At 44.1% G+C, this 18,615-nt stretch overlaps 1 protein-coding gene across 1 annotated transcript in view; it reads right to left on the bottom strand.

Moving 5' to 3' along the window:
• The window catches only part of LG02HXorf38 (linkage group 02 CXorf38 homolog), a 34,031-nt gene extending 23,705 nt beyond the window's left edge, over positions 1-10,326 (bottom strand). The window contains 2 exon segments of the mRNA XM_073616327.1: positions 10,106-10,251; positions 10,254-10,326. Of these exon segments, the coding sequence (XP_073472428.1) occupies positions 10,106-10,251; positions 10,254-10,311 (204 nt within the window). The 5' untranslated portion in view covers positions 10,312-10,326.
• Positions 10,327-18,615: the final 8,289 nt, after the last annotated feature.

The following is an 18,615-nucleotide window of genomic DNA, read 5'->3' as shown; positions in this document are numbered from 1 at the left end:
CGTCTGTAGCAATTCCGACACGCAAAATTCGTACGCATGCTCGGAAACAATTCGAAGCATTCAACTTCATTTTCTCAGCTCGTCGTAGTGTTGTACGTCACCGCATTCTTGACGGTCGAAAGATCAGTGGAATTCCGTTCTCCATTTTCTGGAGGGAAAATCCTCTTGTGTGTACACGGCATTAGAGTTTAACTGTGCCAGAGCTGTAATGTGGCCTGAGCTAGGACCATTTGGGGCTGTTGTGTACCTAGTGTGCAATATTCAGTGGGCTGCGAACTGGGGGACAGCAGGCCATGTGTTGTGCAGCAGGGCTGTAGGAAATCCATGTTCTACATTCCACAAGGTGCACGAAGATTTCCCTATTCTATTTTATACATATACAGGTATACTAGAAGTATTTATAAATTAATAATATATTAAATATTTATTAATAATAATAAAATAAAGTGTGTGTTTCAATGAGGAAGGCCCCCTTCACACAGGCTTTCCAAACCTTTCAACCCTATAGAGCGGCGGATGTCAGCGGTGACATGTCCGCTGACATCCGCCGATATCCGATCTGATCCTGTCTGTGAAATCCAGATAGATAGAGATCCCATTTTTCATCCGTCTGGAGAATCGGATCGGATATGATCCATAGAGGACAGCGGGGCATTGACAGGTCCATCTCTGCACAATGTGCAGAGACGGACCTGTCATCCGCTTGCTCAATGGATTGATCCCTGCTGAGCAAAGCAGAGTCCGTACAAGCCCATGTGAAAGGGCCCTAATGGTGATGGTAAAGCAAAGTACAAACAATTGCATGTATATTGGTCTATGACTCACAGCAACACAGTAATGACAGAGCAAAATCAAATACCTAAACATAGGCGGAGGGCATCAGGGGGGCCGCGCCAGATGCCTCTCTGTCGTGCGGGGGGGCGTCATTGTCAGGGGGGGGGGGCTGCCCGCTCACAGCAGTTCATCCTTTCCTGGGGCATCAGAGTAAGGGGAGGGGGGATACCAGAATTGTTTCAGGTGTCAGAATTCCAGGTTGTTTCAGTCTAACATGGCATTACCTTCAGGCACCAGGTGGAGAGAGCTAAGATCCCAGGTCCATACAACGGCACTTGCTTTTCTCTGCTCTGGTGGTGGTGGTGGTGGGGGGGGGTTGCATGGCTATCAGGGTACGGCAGTATGCGCATGCCATTTATGCCAGTTCCCATATGTTTTTCAACACCGGATGAAAGTGTGTGTGCGGGTGTGTGTGTGTGTGTGTGTGTGTGTGTGGAGGATGTCAGAGCTTTCAGAGGGGAGTTCACATGCATGAGGGTTCTGACGCCCTGTTGTGAATATCCTTGCTTTCATCTTTGCAGTCCAGGTTTGAGCTTTCCTTAGGTCTGTGTGCATGTGTACATTCCGATATCCTCTTCTATTCTGAGCTACACACCATATACTGCTCGGTATAGTGTAGGCGCATATATCTTTATCTGTCCCTTGTCATCTCTGCAAGTCGTGAGGTCTGATTGCCTGATGTTTCAGGCTGGGGGGGGGGGGGGCCTGTAGACTGCTTAGCTCCACTGTCAGTCTTTTTTTGCGTAACATGCGTTTTGTTGTAAGCATCCTGTCCCAGCAGCGTTTTCAGTCTCAGCGTTTCAGCCAGCGTTCTGCCATAGCGCTTCTGCCATAGCGCTTCTGCCCCAGAATTTCTGTCAAAGCGTTTCAGTCATAGCGTTTCAGTCATAGCGTTTCTGCCCCAGAATTTCTGTCAAAGCGTTTCTGTCATAGCGTTTCCGTCATAGCGTTTCCATCAACGTTTCTGTCATAACGTTTCTGTCTCAGTCATAGCGTTTCAGTCATTGCGTTCAAGTCTCAGCATTTCTGCCCCAGCATTTCTGTCAAAGCGTTTCCGTCATAGAGTTTCTGCCACAGTGTCTCTGCCACAGCGTCTCTGCCACAGCGTCTCTGCCACAGCATTCAGTCTCAGGGGTTCTGTCTTTAGCGGGTTCTGTCGTAGCATTGGTGCCACGCAGTCACGGCATATACTCCGGTAGCCGTTTTCATCCTCGTTGGTTGCCATGTCTCATCATACCTTCGTTCATGTTTGTAATCTGGGTTAGTTAACTAGTGCTCACATCTCAGGGTCTGTCATGTCTACAGATCCATACGAGCTGAGGTTTCATTTTTAAACGATTGTTGACCACAATCTTCTCGCCTGTCTACCATACGTCATACAATGCACGCTCATTACACCTGTACAACTACCCACAACGGTCTGTAGGTACACTAGCCCTGAGTGTTCAGTTTTACTACCTGTCGCTGCTCTGCAGGTTACTCAGGCTCACTTACATAGACTAGAGGGGGGTGGGGAAATTGTCATCGACTTCATTCACGCGCTGTGGTCTTGTCATTTCTGGTCACGTCCTCATACTTAGGTAGTTACAGAGGGGTGGTGTTCTCATGTCTGGTTGTCTGTTGTCTCTTCTCTAGTTTCTGTTTTCTTGGGTTGGCCTTGGTAGTTAGGGTATTGCATTTCCAATTGAAGGCTGACTACAAGTAAGAAGGCTGGCAAAAGACTAGCCTGCATTTGTGGGAGGAGTCTGAGGGGTACATATCCCTCCTCCTCTGCCTGTTCCTGAGTTGGCTCGCATTCGGGGGTTCCCACCCACCCGTTTCCCCCAAATCTTCATTTACTTACACATCATACATTTTTCATATTCATACATTCAGGGTATGCCCTCCTTTTCAGGCATACTGACCAGCTAGTCCTAGGCACACCTCAGGCCTTGGTAGTTAGGGTATTGCATTTCCAACTGAAGACTCTGACTACAGATGTATGTATGTATGAATAAATCAAACACACACACAAACACACACACACACACACACACACACACACACACACACACACCCACCTCGCATTTTTGTAAATATTTTTTTTTATCTTTTTATGTGACAACACTGAAGAAATGACACTTTGCTACAATGTAAAGTAGTGAGTATACAGCTTGTTTAACAGTGTAAATTTTCTATCCCCTCAAAATAACTCAACACATCATTAATGTCTAAACTGCTGGCAACAAAAGGGAGTACATCCTTTAAGTTAAAATGTCCAAATTGGGCGCAAAGTGTCAGTATTTTGTGTGGCCACCATCATTTTCCAGCACTGCCTTCACCCTCTTGGGTATGGAGTTCACCAGAGCTTCACAGGTTCCCTCTGGAGTCCTTTTCCACTCCTCCACGATGACATCACAGAGCTGGTGGATGTTAGAGACCTTGCGCTCCTCCACCTTCCATTTGAGGATGCTCCACAGATGCTCAACTGGGTTTAGGTCTAGAGACACCTTTACCCTAAGCTTCTTTAGCAAGGCAGTGGTTGTCTTGGAGGTGTGCTTGGGGTAGTTATGTTAGAATACTGCCCTGTGGCCCAGTCTCCGAAGGGATGGGATCATGCTCTGCTTCAGTATGTCACAGTACATGTTGGCATTCATGGTTCTCTCGATGAACTGTAGCTCCCCAGTGCCAGCAGCACTCGTGCAGCCCCAGACCATGACATTCCCACCACCATGCTTGACTGTAGGCAAGACACAATTGTCTTTGTACGCCTCACCTGGTTGCAGCCACACACGTTTGACACCTTCTGCACCAAATAAGTTTATCTTGGTCTCATCAGACCACATGACATGGTTCCAGTAATCCATGTCCTTAGTCTGCTTATCTTCAGCAAACTGTTTGCGGGCTTTCTTGTGCATCATCTTTTGGAACGACAGCCATGCAGACCAATTTTATGCAGTGTGCAGCGTATGGTCTGAGCACTGACAGGCTGACCCCCCCCACCTATTCAATCTCTGCAGCAATGCTGGCAGCACTCATACATCTATTTCCCAAAGACAACCTCTGAATATGACGCTGAGAACGTGCACTCAACTTCTTTGGTTGACCATGGCGAGGCCTGCTCTGAGTGGAACCTGTCCTGTTAAACCGCTGTATGGTTTTGGCCACCGTGATGCAGCTCAGTTTCAGGGTCTTGGCAATCTTCTTATAGTCTAGGCCAGTGTTTCTCAACTCCAGTCCTCAAGGCGCCCCAACAGGTCATGTTTTTAGGATTTCCCTCAGATGAAACAGCTGTGGTAATTACCAAGGCAGTGAAACTGATCAAATCACCTTTGCAAAATAATGGGAAGCCTGAAAGCATGACCTGTTGGGGCGCCTTGAGGACTGGAGTTGAGAAACACTGGTCTAAGCCAGTGATGGCGAACCTTGGCACCCCAGATGTTTTGGAACTACATTTCACATGATGCTCAACTACACTGCAGAGTGCATGAGCATCATGAAATAAACATCTGGGGTGTCAAGGTTCACCAACACTGGTCTAGGCCATCTTTATGTAGAGCAACAATTCTTTTTTTCAGATCCTCAAAGAGTGAGGTGCCATGTTGAACTTCCAGTGACCAGTATGAGAGAGTGATAACACACCTGCTCCTCATTCACACCTGAGACCGTATAACACTAATGAGCCACATGACACCAGGGAGGGAAAGGGGCTAATTGGGCCCAATTTGGACATTTTCACTTAGGGGTGTACTCACTTTGGTTGCCAGCGGTTTAGATATTAATGGCTGTGTGTTGAGTTATTTTGAGGGGACAGCAAATTTACACTGTTATACAAGCTGTACACTCACTACTTTACATTGTAGCAAAGTGTCATTTCTTCACTGTTGTCACATGAAAAGATATAAAAAAAATATTTTCAAAAATGTGAGGTGTTCTCACTTTTGTGAGATAGTGTGTGTGTGTAATATATTATATATATATATATATATTATATATATATATATATATATATATATTTTATTAATATTAGAGGTTGACTGATATGGGTTTTTCTCTGGCCGATGCTGATATTTAGAAATCGCTGGCCGATATATGATGCCGATTTTTTGGGGCCGATATGTTAAGCCGATTTTTTTTTTTTTTTTTTTCTTTTTTCCCTACATCTCATAAAATCTAACAGTTAGACCCCTTTCACAATGGGGCGTTTTTCAGGCACTTTTGGGCTAAAAATAGTGCCTGTAAAGTGCATGCAAAACGGCTCCCCTGTAGTCTCAGCGTGAAAGCCCGAGTGCTTTCACACTGAGGCGATGCGCTGGCAGGAAGTTAAAAAAAGTCCTGCAAGCAGCATCTTTGGAGCGATGTATACCGCTCCTCCACCACTCCTGCCCATTAAAATAAATGCGCCTGCAAAGCGATTCGGCAGTGGCGCTTCATGGGCGCATTTAACCCCTTCCTCGGGCGCTAGCTGGGTTATAAGCGCCCCGCTAGCAGCCGAATAGCGCCGCTAAAATGACGGTAAAGCGCCGCTAAAACTAGCAGCGTTTTACCGTCAACGCCTGCCCGCTCCAGTTTGAAAGCAGACTTATGTAATAAGTGATACAGAAAATTTCTTACATTTAAACATTTATTAAACAAAACAAACCTCCAATCAGTTCACTTGTATGTATAATTTAGATAAAAAAACTATATCTTAAATATTAAATACACAAAAACAGGTAATCAAAACTTTTGGACGAAAAAAAATGGGCTAACTTTACTGCTTAGTTTTTTTTTTTTTTAATTCATTAGTGTATTTTTTCCCAAAAAAAATTGCGTTTGAAAGACTGCTGCGCAAATACCATGTGACATAAAATATTGCAGCAACCGCTATTTTATTCTGTAGGGTCTCTCATAAAAAAAAATTATATATATATATATATATATATATATATATATATATATATATAATTTTTGGGGGTTCTAAGTGATTTTCTAGCAGAAATTACAGGATTTTTACTTGTAAGCAACAAATGTCAGAAAAGATTTAGTCTCTAAATGGTTAAACTGAGAACTCCTACACACAGAGTTCAGTTCATTGATAAGTAGAAACATTGTATCTTTTTAGCTTATTTTATCAGACTTGGCAGGCTGCCCAGAGAGGAGAGAAGTCACTCCACTGAAGACTTCATTCAACTTGCAAGTCGCGCTGAAGTTATAATCGGCCTTTTTTCTCAGCACAATCAAGCGATGCTGATTAATTAAAAAATGCCAAATATCGGTCGACCTCTAATATATATATGTATGTATGTATGTATGTATGTATGTATGTATGTATGTATGTATATATATATATATATATATATATATATTGGGGTGAGGTGAATAAACTCAAATACCAGGTGCATTTCCAATGAGCTGCACGAGTTCAAACTGTAGTTTTAGGGCGTGGCAGCCCACTTTTATTGAGTAAAGGAAAAGTTCACTTATACACCAATTGCCCATGCAGGGGTTTTCTTCCACAAAACATGAATGAAAATACCAAGCTACCTGGCTTATGTGGAGCAGCACTGCTGCTCCTCTTACCAGTCCTTTGACTGTGTCATTCAGCTCTCTCGCACACTTGGCTCTCTAGCCTTCAGTGGCAGCGCCCTGCTGTATGGCCCACCTCTGGCCTAGGGATTGGGGTTCTTCTGACACCCCTGATAGGAGCTGACTTAAATCCTGGAACCAAGACCTGCTGGCTGGGTCCTCTGACCCCTTGATGAGACCTCTGGCCCGTGGCTTGCGGCTGGGGCCCCCTGACCCCGGGTGAAACCTTCCGTCTCCAAACTGGAAGCTGTCTCCAAAATGAGAGCTTTGAGCAATTCTCAGACCTGACTATATAATCACCAAAGCAAACGTATTGTATATTGGAGGTCAGACAGAGTCTTGCTATGCCTCATGGGACTTGTAGTTCAGCAACAGCTGGAGGTCCGCTAATTGCATATCCCTGCACTAGAGAGATGACACTGACATATTCACACAAAGAGACTGATAAGTTGGGACAGCTGAATTCTGCCAGAAACCTAAGAATGTAATTTCCTGCTTCTCTTTGGTTCACAAAACAGCATGGAAGACTGAAGTCAGCTGCCATGAAGCACATATGCTTTCATAAGCTTATTACTGCTTTATGACTATTCGATTTCATATATTTTTACCCACACTGAACTGTTATACTTTTTTTCATTGTATTTATGATGCCAACTGTGTGATCAATAAACTCACACTTTGTTTTCAAGTCAGTCTGACTATCAATGCTATTCATCCAGAAACGCCCTTGAGATATAAGAATACTAGATATTTCTACTTTCTTCATTTTCTAACTCAGAGTCATATGGAGTTTGATTGACAAGCCCATATGTAACACTCCATACTTGAAGTAATGTGCTGATCATGTAAGTCATATAACCAAACATCTACATAATATGAACACATATTACCAACTTTACATTAATTATATACTAATACGTATTGATATGACTTAGACTACTCTAAACTTAATTTAACAGGATATAATCCACAATGTATTATTCCTTTAGCTACGTAGACATGTGTCCATTTTTGCCTTCTCATGACATTTATACCAAGATACCTTAAGGCCCCTTTCACACTGGAGCGGTTTTCAGGCGGTATTGCGCTAAAAATACCGCCTGAAAACCACCCCTAAACAGCCTCCGCTGTTTGTTCAGTGTGAAAGCCCGAGGGCTTTCACACTGAAGCGGTGCGCTCGCAGGACGGTAAAAAAAGTCCTGCAAGCCGCTTCTTTGGAGCGGGGAAGGAGCGGTGTATTCACCGCTCCTAAACCACTCCTGCCCATTGAAATCAATGGGACAGCGCGGCTATACCGCGGCTATAGCCGCGCTGTACGAGCGGATTTAACCCTTTTTCGGCCACCAGCGGGGGTTAAAACCGAACCGCTAGCGGCCGAATACCGCTGCAAGAACGACGGTACAGCAGCGCTAAAAATAGCGCTGTTGTACCGCCGACGCCCCCACCGCCCCAGTGTGAAAGGGGCCTTAACCAGAAACTCCCAGCAATACTCAGCTTCAGATGAGGATCATATCAAATCAATTGATCAAGGTCATTCACACATACTCTATTTATTATGACTAGTCATAAAACCAAATATGTTTTGCAAGCTTGCCATGAATATAATATAAACACCTATAAGTGCCGTATTATGAATTTGGAATAATAATCTAATGCCCTGTACACACGGTCGGACATTGATCGGACATTCTGACAACAAAATCCATGGATTTTTTCCGACGGATGTTGGCTCAAACTTGTCTTGCATACACACGGTCACACAAAGTTGTCAGAAAATCCAATCATTCTGAACGCGGTGACGTAAAACACGTACGTCGGGACTATAAACGGGGCAGTAGCCAATAGATTTCATCTCTTTATTCTGAGCATGCGTGGCACTTTGTGCGTCGGATTTGTGTACACACGATCGGAAATTCCGACAACGGATTTTGTTGTCGGAAAATTTTATAGCCTGCTCTCAAACTTTGTGTGTCAGAAAATCCGATGGAAAAAGTCCGATGGAGCCCACACACGGTCGGAATTTCCGACAACACGCTCCGATCACACATTTTCTGTCGGAAAATCCGACCGTGTGTACGGGGCATTACAGGCACGAACGGCATCCTGTAGTTTTGAATAGCAAACCCTGAGATGCAAACTGACCGCACAAGTACAGATCCGTTTTCCCTGCTTTGCGTGGTCAGATTACAACAAGGAAAGAGTGAGACTGGCAGGATCAACCAGATATAGTAAATGCTGCAAATTAAAAGTTAAGGCTACATACACACCGACAATTAGGACAGGTACAAAAAGTAGCAGCAGGCCCCATTTACATTTTGCTTAGTGTGAATTCTTGTTCCTGCTTGCGATTTTGCGTGGGTGATCTTTCTGCGATTCCCCGTGTCACGCATGAAGCAGCCCATTCATTCCACTAAGCTGCCCTATGATCGTTTGTTGCTCAAAAGAAGTTTCTGCTCCTTTTTTTGGGTGACAAACGTCAGGTGATTTTTTTAAAGTCGCGTTTTGCTGTGATTGCATTGTGATTCTGTTGCGAGGCAAAAATCACATTACATTTGGGTTGCCATTTAGAATGGATGGCTCCCAAATGAAAGTTTTGCAAGCAATCTTGAAGTTGCATGCAGAATTGAGGCGATTCTGCCTGTGATTCTAAATGGCCAAGTGTGAATGGGGCCTCGGATTCCTGCTGGAGCTCTCAGCAGCTAGGTGCGGCCATTATAGTTACAGGTTGCAAAGGCTGCAGCTATTCCTGCTATTACCTGCGATGATCGCCGCTGGACGCGCGTAAAGTGGCTGTGCAGAGACCCACGAATAGCTGTGGCCACTAGGGGCCTGTAACGATAGTGAACGGAGCCAATGGCCGCAGCAGAAATTTCTGATTCCTGCCGCTACTCTTCATACCGGCCCTAGTCGCCAGTGTGAATATAGCCTAATGCCCCGTACACACGATCGGACATTCCGACAACAAAATCCATGGATTTTTTTTCCAAAGGATGTTGGCTCAAACTTGTATTGCATACACACGGTCACACAAATGTTGTCGGAAATTCCGAACGTGAGAACGCGGTGACGTACGACGAGCCAAGAAAAAGAAAGTTCAATAGCCAGTGCGGCTCCTTCTGCATGATTCCGAGCATGCGTGGAACTTTTGTGCGACGGACTCGTGTACACCGCTCGGAATTTCCGACAACAAAGTGAAGTTGGCGGAAAATTTGAGAGCCAGCTCTCAAACATTTGTGGCCGAAAATTTTGACAGCAAATGTTCGATGGAGCCTACACACAGTCAGACAACTTACTATGAGACAGATATACATACAAACACACACATATATTTGGAGAAACATTTTGTAGGGTAACATACACTTTAACCCTTTGCAGTGCAGGTACACCTACTATATATAAATAGCTAAACAAAAATAAATATTGTTTCATATGTATTTTATTTAGATGCACATTTGTTTGACATTAGCTTGCTGATTACCTGTACAAATGGCATAGACCACCAAGTTTGTGATTTCGATCAAGATCACAAAACCCAGTGGCTCTGTAGCAGTAAATACCATGTCATCTTTCTGCTTTAGGTTATGATTGGTAATATAGACAGACCTACTACATGTTCTCCTATCTAACTTTACTTCCATTATGTGAATGGTTTCTATGGATTGGAGTTGCTGATCTCATTTTGTACTGCTCGCCAGTATATGACAGCGCTATAGCCACCACCTACCTGCTTCCCTTGAATCCTGCATTGATATCCAGGTATGTGTCTGGCACTGGGGGAAATTTCTGCGATGATCTGTCGGTGGAACGTCTTCATCCCCGTTTCTATGTATCCCTGCAGGGCGCTCTTTAGGATCTCCAGACAAATGCCAGCTTCATCCAGTTCTTGTATTCTAAACAGTTCAGTCTCTGCCGCAGATTGGGCAGCTCCATCCTTCCTTCTACCTCTCTAATACACTACAGGAGAGGAGTGATTCCGGGGCACATGTGGCTCCACCCAACTGTCACATCACTGACAGCTGTCAGCATGACGTCACACAGCACTATAGGAAGTATGCTGCAATTCTTTGTCATAGAAGACCTGTTGTCAGCCAACTACCGATCTCTCGAATGGCTGTGCACTATACAATTTTCTTTACAGTTCCCATAACTATGCAATATGAATCTAAGCAGGCTCTTCCATTAGTATCAAACCAGGCAGGCTATTGCACTGCACAGAAGATGGTAGATCTAATGGTGGCCATACACGCTTTAATTTTCATACCTGATCAATGTGCAATTTGATCAAAACAATATAATCCACAAATTATCGAATGCTCATTACCTCCTATTGTTCAATTTAAACACAATTTCAAATGTATTCACTCAAACTGAGTTGATCGGCCAGGACGGGACATTATCAAACGTTTTGCGTCAATCGGCATCCCTGAGATGCTTTGTTCATGAATACGCTCTTATTTCAATTGATCAGATTATGAAATTGCATGGTGGAAACAGAGTTGCATTCAATAACGTCTGATCGTTTGTTATGATCGTATCTTAACTATCAATCAAAATCCACTTCCCCACACAATTATTCCTATCGGTTGGAAAAGAAATCAAGCATATTGAGCAGTGTCATCACTAGGGTTGGCATCAAAACATGGTGTCACCCCCCCCCCCCATTGGGCCCCCTCCTGTCTAGTCTGTCAACCCCCCGGGCTCTCTCCTGTCTGGCGTGTCAACCACCAACCTCCCCACCCCTTTGGGCTCTGCCCTGTCTAGCCTGTCAACCACCAACCTCCCCACCCCGTTGGGCTCTCTCCTTTCTGGCCTGACAACCACCAACCATCCCCACCCCATTGGGCTCTCTCCTGTCTGGCCTGTCAACCACCCCCCACCATGTTGGACTCTCTTCTGTCTGGCCTGTCAACCACACCCACTCCGTTGGGCCCTCTCCTGTCTGGCCTGTCAATCACCCCCACCCTGTTTGGCTCTCTTCTATCTGGCATGTCAACCACCCCCACCATGTTGGGCTCTCACCTGTTTGGCCTGTCAATCACCGCCACCCTGTTTGGCTCTCTTCTGTCTGGCATGTCAACCACCCCCACCATGTTGGGCCCTCTCCTGTCTGGCCTGTCAATCACCCCCACCCTGTTTGGCTCTCTTCTGTCTGGCATGTCAACCACCCCCACCATGTTGGGCTCTCACCCGTTTGGCCTGTCAACCACCAACCACTCCTACCCCATTGGGCTCTGTCCTGTCTGGCCTGTCAACCACCAACCACTCCTACCCCTTTGGGCTCTCTCCTGTCTGGCCTGTCAACCACCCCCCCACCCCCCCATTGGGCTCTCTCCTGTCTGGCCTGTCAACTACCCCACCTTGGGCTATCTCCTGTCTAGCCTGTCAACCACCCCACCGTCCCTGTTGGGTTCTCTCGTGTCTAGCTTACTCCCCCCCCCCCCCTTCCCCTTGGGTTCTCTTCTGTCTAGCCTGCCCCCCCCCCATAAAGCTCTCTCCTGTCTGGCCAGGCTGGCAGAGCATGGTCACAGTACACACCCCAAATGGGCCCCTGATGGGGATGTCACTGATATAGGGACACCACTGATATTGAGTTTTATTTGACCACCATAAAGCAGATTGTACAATCAGATTGTTTAGTGTATGGCCTGCCTACGAGCATGATCTAAGGTGCCAGATTTAAAAGGGGCAAAGGGTTACTACCAGAAGGGGCCCCCTCTGCACAAAAATATAACTTAGGGCTCATTCACACTATGTGCAGTGACCTGTGTTTTTCTGCACTGGGTAAACGCAGGTCACCGCTAGGGTGCATAGAAAAAATTGTTTTCTATGTGCCCCATTCACCCAGTGTGGAAAAATTCAACATGTCTGTGGTTTCCTGCACCAGACTGTATGCCACCACACAGCAGAGCAATGCACTGGGCTGCTGGGCAATTACATGAATGAAGTCACATTGGGGTTTATTTACTAAAACTGGAGAGTGCAAAATATGGTGCAGTTGTGCATAGAAACCAATCAGCGTCCAGGTTTTATTATCAAAGCCTTATTAAACAAGCTGAAGTTTGAAGCTGATTGGCTAAAATGCACAGCTGCACCAGATTCTGAGTGCTCCAGTTTTAGTGAATCAACCCCTATGTGACACTTCCGATAAAGCTGACAAAAAAAAAAAGCAATGCGATGTGTTGAAACATACATGACACAGCTCCCTGACAGAGCTCAAATAGCATTAGCCTACACAGTAAAACGCTGCTATAACTTATGGTTAGTTTTTTTTTTGCATTGGATGAACCCAAGTAACTGCAATGCTAGAGTGAGAGAATGTCACCAGCACACCCTGGATCTCCAGAACGGGTCCAAAGCTTTATACAGCGATCACATCATTATAACAGTAATGTTTTAGAGCCTGACAGGACCTCCCTCATCAGGCATGTGAAGGGCTCCTGTGTTGCTCCAAAACATTTAACATCTGTTATATTGTTAATCAGGGCAGTTTGAGGGAGTGTATCTTCCCAATGGGGACAAATTCAGCAATAAAAACCTGGCAGGGGTGCAACTTTTGAGGGTTAACATTGAAGTCTGTGGCCCTCAAGTTGCATGACGTCGGACCTAAGTGGTGCATGGACTACTTTGAAGTCGCTGCATCTTTAAGTTGCACATGAATGAATAGTTATCATTGGAAAACATGGGGTACAACTTGTCATGCGACTTTGATATCCAAAGTCGTACAAATGTGAATGGGGTGTCATAAAAATGATACCACAACTTGATTATGTTTATTGGCTTCAATTTGAGTCAATTACAGTTATTAATCAGTGACTTAGGCTAGGTTCACATCTGTGCAGGTGATGCCACTGCGGCAGCCGCACAAATACTGGCACCAATAACCACCCACACAGAGAAAGATATAGTGCCTTGAAAAAGTATTCATACCCCTTGAAGTTTTCCACATTTTGTCATGTTACAACCAAAAACATAAATGTATTTTATTGGGATTTTATGTGATAGACCAACACAAAGTGTCACATAATTGTGAAGTGGAAGGAAAATGATAAATGGTTTTCATAATTTTTTACAAATAAATATGTGAAAAGTGTGGCGTGCATTTGTATTCAGCCCCCCTGAGCCAATACGTTGTAGAATCACCTTTCGCTCTAATTACAGTTGGAAGTCTTTTTTGGGATGTCTCCACCAGCTTTGCACATCTAGAGAGTGACATTTTTTTCCATTCTTCTTTGCAAAATAGCTCAAGCTCTGTCAGATTGGATGGAAAGCGTCTGTGAAGAGCAATTTTCAAGTCTTGCCACAGATCCTCAATTAGATTTAGGTCTGGACTTTGATTGGGCAATTCTAACACATGAATATGCTTTTATCTAAACCAATCCATTGTAGCTCTGGCTGTATGTTTAGGGTTGTTGTTCTGGTGGTAGGTGAACCTCCGCCCCAGTCTCGTCTTTTGCAGACTTTAACAGATTTTCTTCCACGATTGCCCTGTATTTGGCTCCATCCATCTTCCCATCAACTCTGACCAACTTCCCTGTCCCTGCTGAAGAAAAGCTTCCCCACATGATGCTGCCACCACCATGTTTCAAGGTGGGGATGGTGTGTTCAGGGTGATGTGCAGTTAGTTTTCCACCACACATAGCTTTTTGCTTTTAGGCCAAAAAGTTAAATTTTGGTCTCATCTGACCAGAGCACCTTCTTCCACTTGTTTACTGTATCCCCCACAAATTGCAAACATGATTTCCTATGACTTTCTTTCAACAATGACTTTCTTCTTGCCACTCTTCCAAAAAGTCAAGATGTATCGAGTGCACAACTAATAGTTGCCCTGTGTACAGATTCACCCACCTGAGCTGTGGATCTCTGCAGCTGCTCCAGAGTTACCATGGGCCTCTTGGCTGCTTCTCTGATTATTGCTCTCCTGTTCGGCCTGTCAGTTTAGGTGGACGGCCATGTCTTGGTAGGTTTGCAATTGTGCCATATTCTTTTCATTTTCGGATGATGGATTGAACAGTGCTCTGTGAGATATTCAAAGCTTTGGATATTTTTTTATAACCTAACCCTGCTTTAAACTTCTCCACAACTTTAACCCTGACCTGGCTGGTGCGTTCCTTGGCCTTCATGATGCTATTTGTTCACTAAGGTTCTCTAACAAACCTCTGACTCTGAGGGCTTAACAGAACAGCTGTATTTATACTGAGATTAAATTACACACAGGTGGACTCTATTTACTAATTAGGTGACTTCTGAAGGCAATTGGTTCCACTAGATTTTAGTTAGGGGTATCCGAGTAAAGGGGGCTGAATACAAATGCACGCCACAATTTTCAGATATTTGTAAAAAAAATTGAAAATCATTTATCATTTTCCTTCCACTTCACAATTATGTGCCACTTTGTGTTGGTCTATCACATAAAATCACAATAAAACAATATGTTTTTGGTTGTAACATGCCAAAATGTGGAAAATTCTAAGGGGTATGAATACTTTTTCAAGGCACTGTATCTCTTATCTAGGACAGAGTGGTGGGGATTTTTTTTTTTGACCACTGTGTATGTTTGGGTGACCAGAACAACAAGGCGCATAGACCTAGAGTATTAAGGTGTCCGTTTATGAAGCAGTGATCAGCGGTGATCCCCAGGATCACCGCTGATCACAGTCCATAAACGGTTTTCTGAAACAGAGATAATGGGGGGAGAAGTGTTTGAGCTTCTTCTCCTGCCGATGATCTCCCCACATGGAGAATCCTCATTGAATGACACAGTAATGGGCAGTTTATGAAGCTGTGATCTCACCGCTTCACTGGCGATCTGTGTCAGGATTCACACTCCCCGATTCACCAGCTCAGAGGTGGAGAATCGGGGAGTGAAGAGGAAATCTCGGGGGATCTGAGGGGGAAGGAGGAAGATTTTTAACTTCCTTCTACCTCGTTCAGACCCCCCCCCCCAACACTGTAAGCATGTCCCCCTGTCATATTCATGTACAGTATATACATATATATATATAATGTGTGTGTGTAAACATATGTATATATAATGTAGGGGGACTCGTTATTTTTTTAACATTAACCACACCGTCTGTCAGTGTGTTGAGCGGTGCTAATTTATCACTGCTTAATAAACTGACATCTCGGTGTTTCTGTGAATTTCTGGTACTGTAATCTTGTAAATTCTCACGAGATTCCAGTATCAGGGGCCGTTCTCCACTGTTTGAAGCATTTGTAGATCGATTCACTCCTCCGAAGGTGAAGCGATCTACACTGCTTCATAAACAGGCACACAGAGGAGAATGATCTCCACTGTGAATGCCGGAGAACGAAGCAGTGAATAGATTTCACTGCTTCATAAACGGACACCTAAAAGTGAAATTTTTAATAAGAATAAAAACAAAGTAGTAGCACATATGGAACCAAAGCAGTTGGAGGCCTGCAGCCAGTGGTGGATCTTTACTGTAGATCTTCCAGCTGTCTCCCCTCTAAGAAGATGCATTTGCGTCCAGATGGGTCACCTGGATAACAGGCAATGGGTTTGGGCCAAATGAACTGAAACCTAACTAATCATGGGTACATGGCGGTATATATAGCATTCTGCAGCAGGTAAAGAACAATAGGTCTCAAATAGTTCACCACATTAAAACATAATAGAAATCCCAGCTGAGCCAGTGGTGGGTGGCAGAATGACAGGGGAGAAGATTATTAATGGCAGTGCTACATTTAAACAGTGGTCAGCAGGTAGTTCTGTCACTACTCTTGCTCAGGGAGTAGTCTCTTCATTCTTTGGCAAATCCTGCACCTCCAGTTTTTCTCTACTGTTGTAACTAGTGCATAGTTGTTCTCTGAATCTCTTCTATCCATGCGTTCAGGTCTATCTCTATTATTAATAAGCTTATTATTATCCCCCCCCCCCCCCCCATAGTCTTGCTCTGCTTATCCTAAATGGATCATACTCCAACAGATCCACCATTCAATCACAAGGAAGTATTTAAGATATATGAAAAGAGGATTAGGCAATCATAATTTAAACTTTAAAACTTTGCTTTTTTTTATACAATTGGGTCAATTCACTAACGTTTACCATTTACATGCAATAACACTGTCACATGGCTCATTTGCATAAATTAAGAAAAAAAAGTCTAATTCACCCAAAAAAAAAAAATTAGTATTTACTGCAAAATGAAAAATGTGCCAATAACCATCTCCAAAAAAACATGCAGTAAGCTAAGTGTAATTCAGAAACAGAACAGAGTAAAAAAAATGCAATATTTATCACCAGATTTGCTGGCAGTATTACATTTGGTATTTGACAGAAACAGTGTGGGGTCCCCCCCAATAGCTGCTTGCTAAGGAGCAGGCCGGGAAACCGGCCTCCACGTCCTTAACAACGGATGACCCTTTGGGCCTGGTATGGATTTTAAGAGGAACCCCACACCAAAAAAAAAAAACCTGGTGTGCCCTCCCCAAATCCATACCAGACGCTTATCCGACCATGCAGCCAAGCAGGTCAGGAAAGGGAGGGGACGAGTGAGCCCCCCCCCTCCTGAAACATACCAGGCCACATGCCCTCAACATGGGGGGTATGCTTTGGTGTCCCCCATCCCCATGTGGATGGGGACAAGGGCCTCTTCCCCACAACCCTGGGCAGTGGTTGTGGGGGTCTTATCAGAATCTGGAACCCCTTTAATAAGGAGGCCCCCAGATCCCATCCCCCCTTAGTGAATGAGGATGGTGTACATAGTACCCCTACTCATTCACCAAAAAAAAAGTATCAAAAAGAAATAAAAAACACACAGACAATTCCTTTATTAAAAAAAAAATGTCACCCTGAAATAGATCCAACATCAATCATGATGCCCGCCGCACTTGAAAAAACAAAACAAAAAATAACCTCCGGCCCTGACAAAGGCTCCCACCGACTGCCTGCTCCTCTATCTGATAGTTCTTAAATAGCTAAGGGAAGGCATCACCAACCCAACATACTCCTATATAATATAGTAAATATTAAAAATTAAGTCCACACAAAAGCCTAAGGCTTATTTTACATATATGCAAATTGGATGCGTCATGAATCACATCTGATTCGCATAATATGTGAACCAGACTGGCTTTCAATGAAGCCGGCTCACATATATATGCAGGCCACTTGCGGTGCGAATTAATAAATGGTCCTGTGCATTTTTTAGTCCAGTTCAGGTGCGATTTAAAACGCTTGTTAACCCCCCCAAAAAAATGCTGTTCCTGTCCCTTTAATGTGCAAGATGCAGCATGGTGCTTTTGCTTTTTCAATTACCCCTCCTACAATACCGGTTTGATCCCTCCAGGTCCTGACTCCCCCACCCCAGGGCTGGCCATGGTATCATGGTCAGAATACGTGCCTGTCTTCATCTTCCCCCTCCCTATCAGCACCGTAGTGAGAAAACGATTTCCTACACTCCCAGCCCCGCCCCTTTCCTCCAGACTTAATTAATTACAATTGGCGATGCGCGGCCAGTGTGTCAAAGTTCACGGATTCCTCTTCTAACGCAACGTCAGAAGGAATCTGGGCCCCTCCTACTCGGCTCGGGACAAGCAGAGAATATGGGACACGTGACCAGGATTTAAAAGACATAATAATTTGGGGCAATTGGGTTAACAACCACTTTAAGTGTCAACTTTGCACCTGAACGGCTGAGTGGAAACCGGCCCCGCATATATGTGAAGCCAGCCTAAGACCTCATAATGTAAGAAGTCTGATATTGCTTTAAATCTTTCAAAGGAATAAATAGCTTGATATCTTGCTCGGCAAGATGGATGGTCACCTTGTAGCTGAAAACCGTATGCATTATAAGATGGTCTCACATGTGGAGGAAACAAGAGAGGAAGTTGTTTTGCCAATCAGTTTATTAAAAAGAGCTTACAGTGCCTTGAAAAAGTATTCACACCCCTTGAAGTTTTCCACATTTTGTCATGTTACAACAAAAAACGTAAATGTATTTTATTGTGATTTTATGTGATAGACCAACACAAATTGGCACATAATTCTGAAGTGAAAGATAAATGTTTATTTAATTTCTTTACAAATAAATATGTAAAAAGTGTGGTGTGCATTTGTATTCAGCCCCCTTTACTCTGATACTCCTAACTAAGTTCTAGTGGAACCAATTGCCTTCAGAAGTAACCTAATTAGTAAGTAGAGTCCACCTGTGTGTAATTTTTTTATTTTTTTTTCTTATCCACTTCAGCGAAAGTTTTCCGAGAGACATT

This window comes from Aquarana catesbeiana, linkage group LG02, assembly GCF_042186555.1.
Source record: "Aquarana catesbeiana isolate 2022-GZ linkage group LG02, ASM4218655v1, whole genome shotgun sequence".
Classification (NCBI taxonomy): domain Eukaryota; kingdom Metazoa; phylum Chordata; class Amphibia; order Anura; family Ranidae; genus Aquarana; species Aquarana catesbeiana.
The sequence above is the reverse complement of the archived record's forward strand: the minus strand, read 5'-3'. Positions and strand labels throughout refer to the sequence as shown.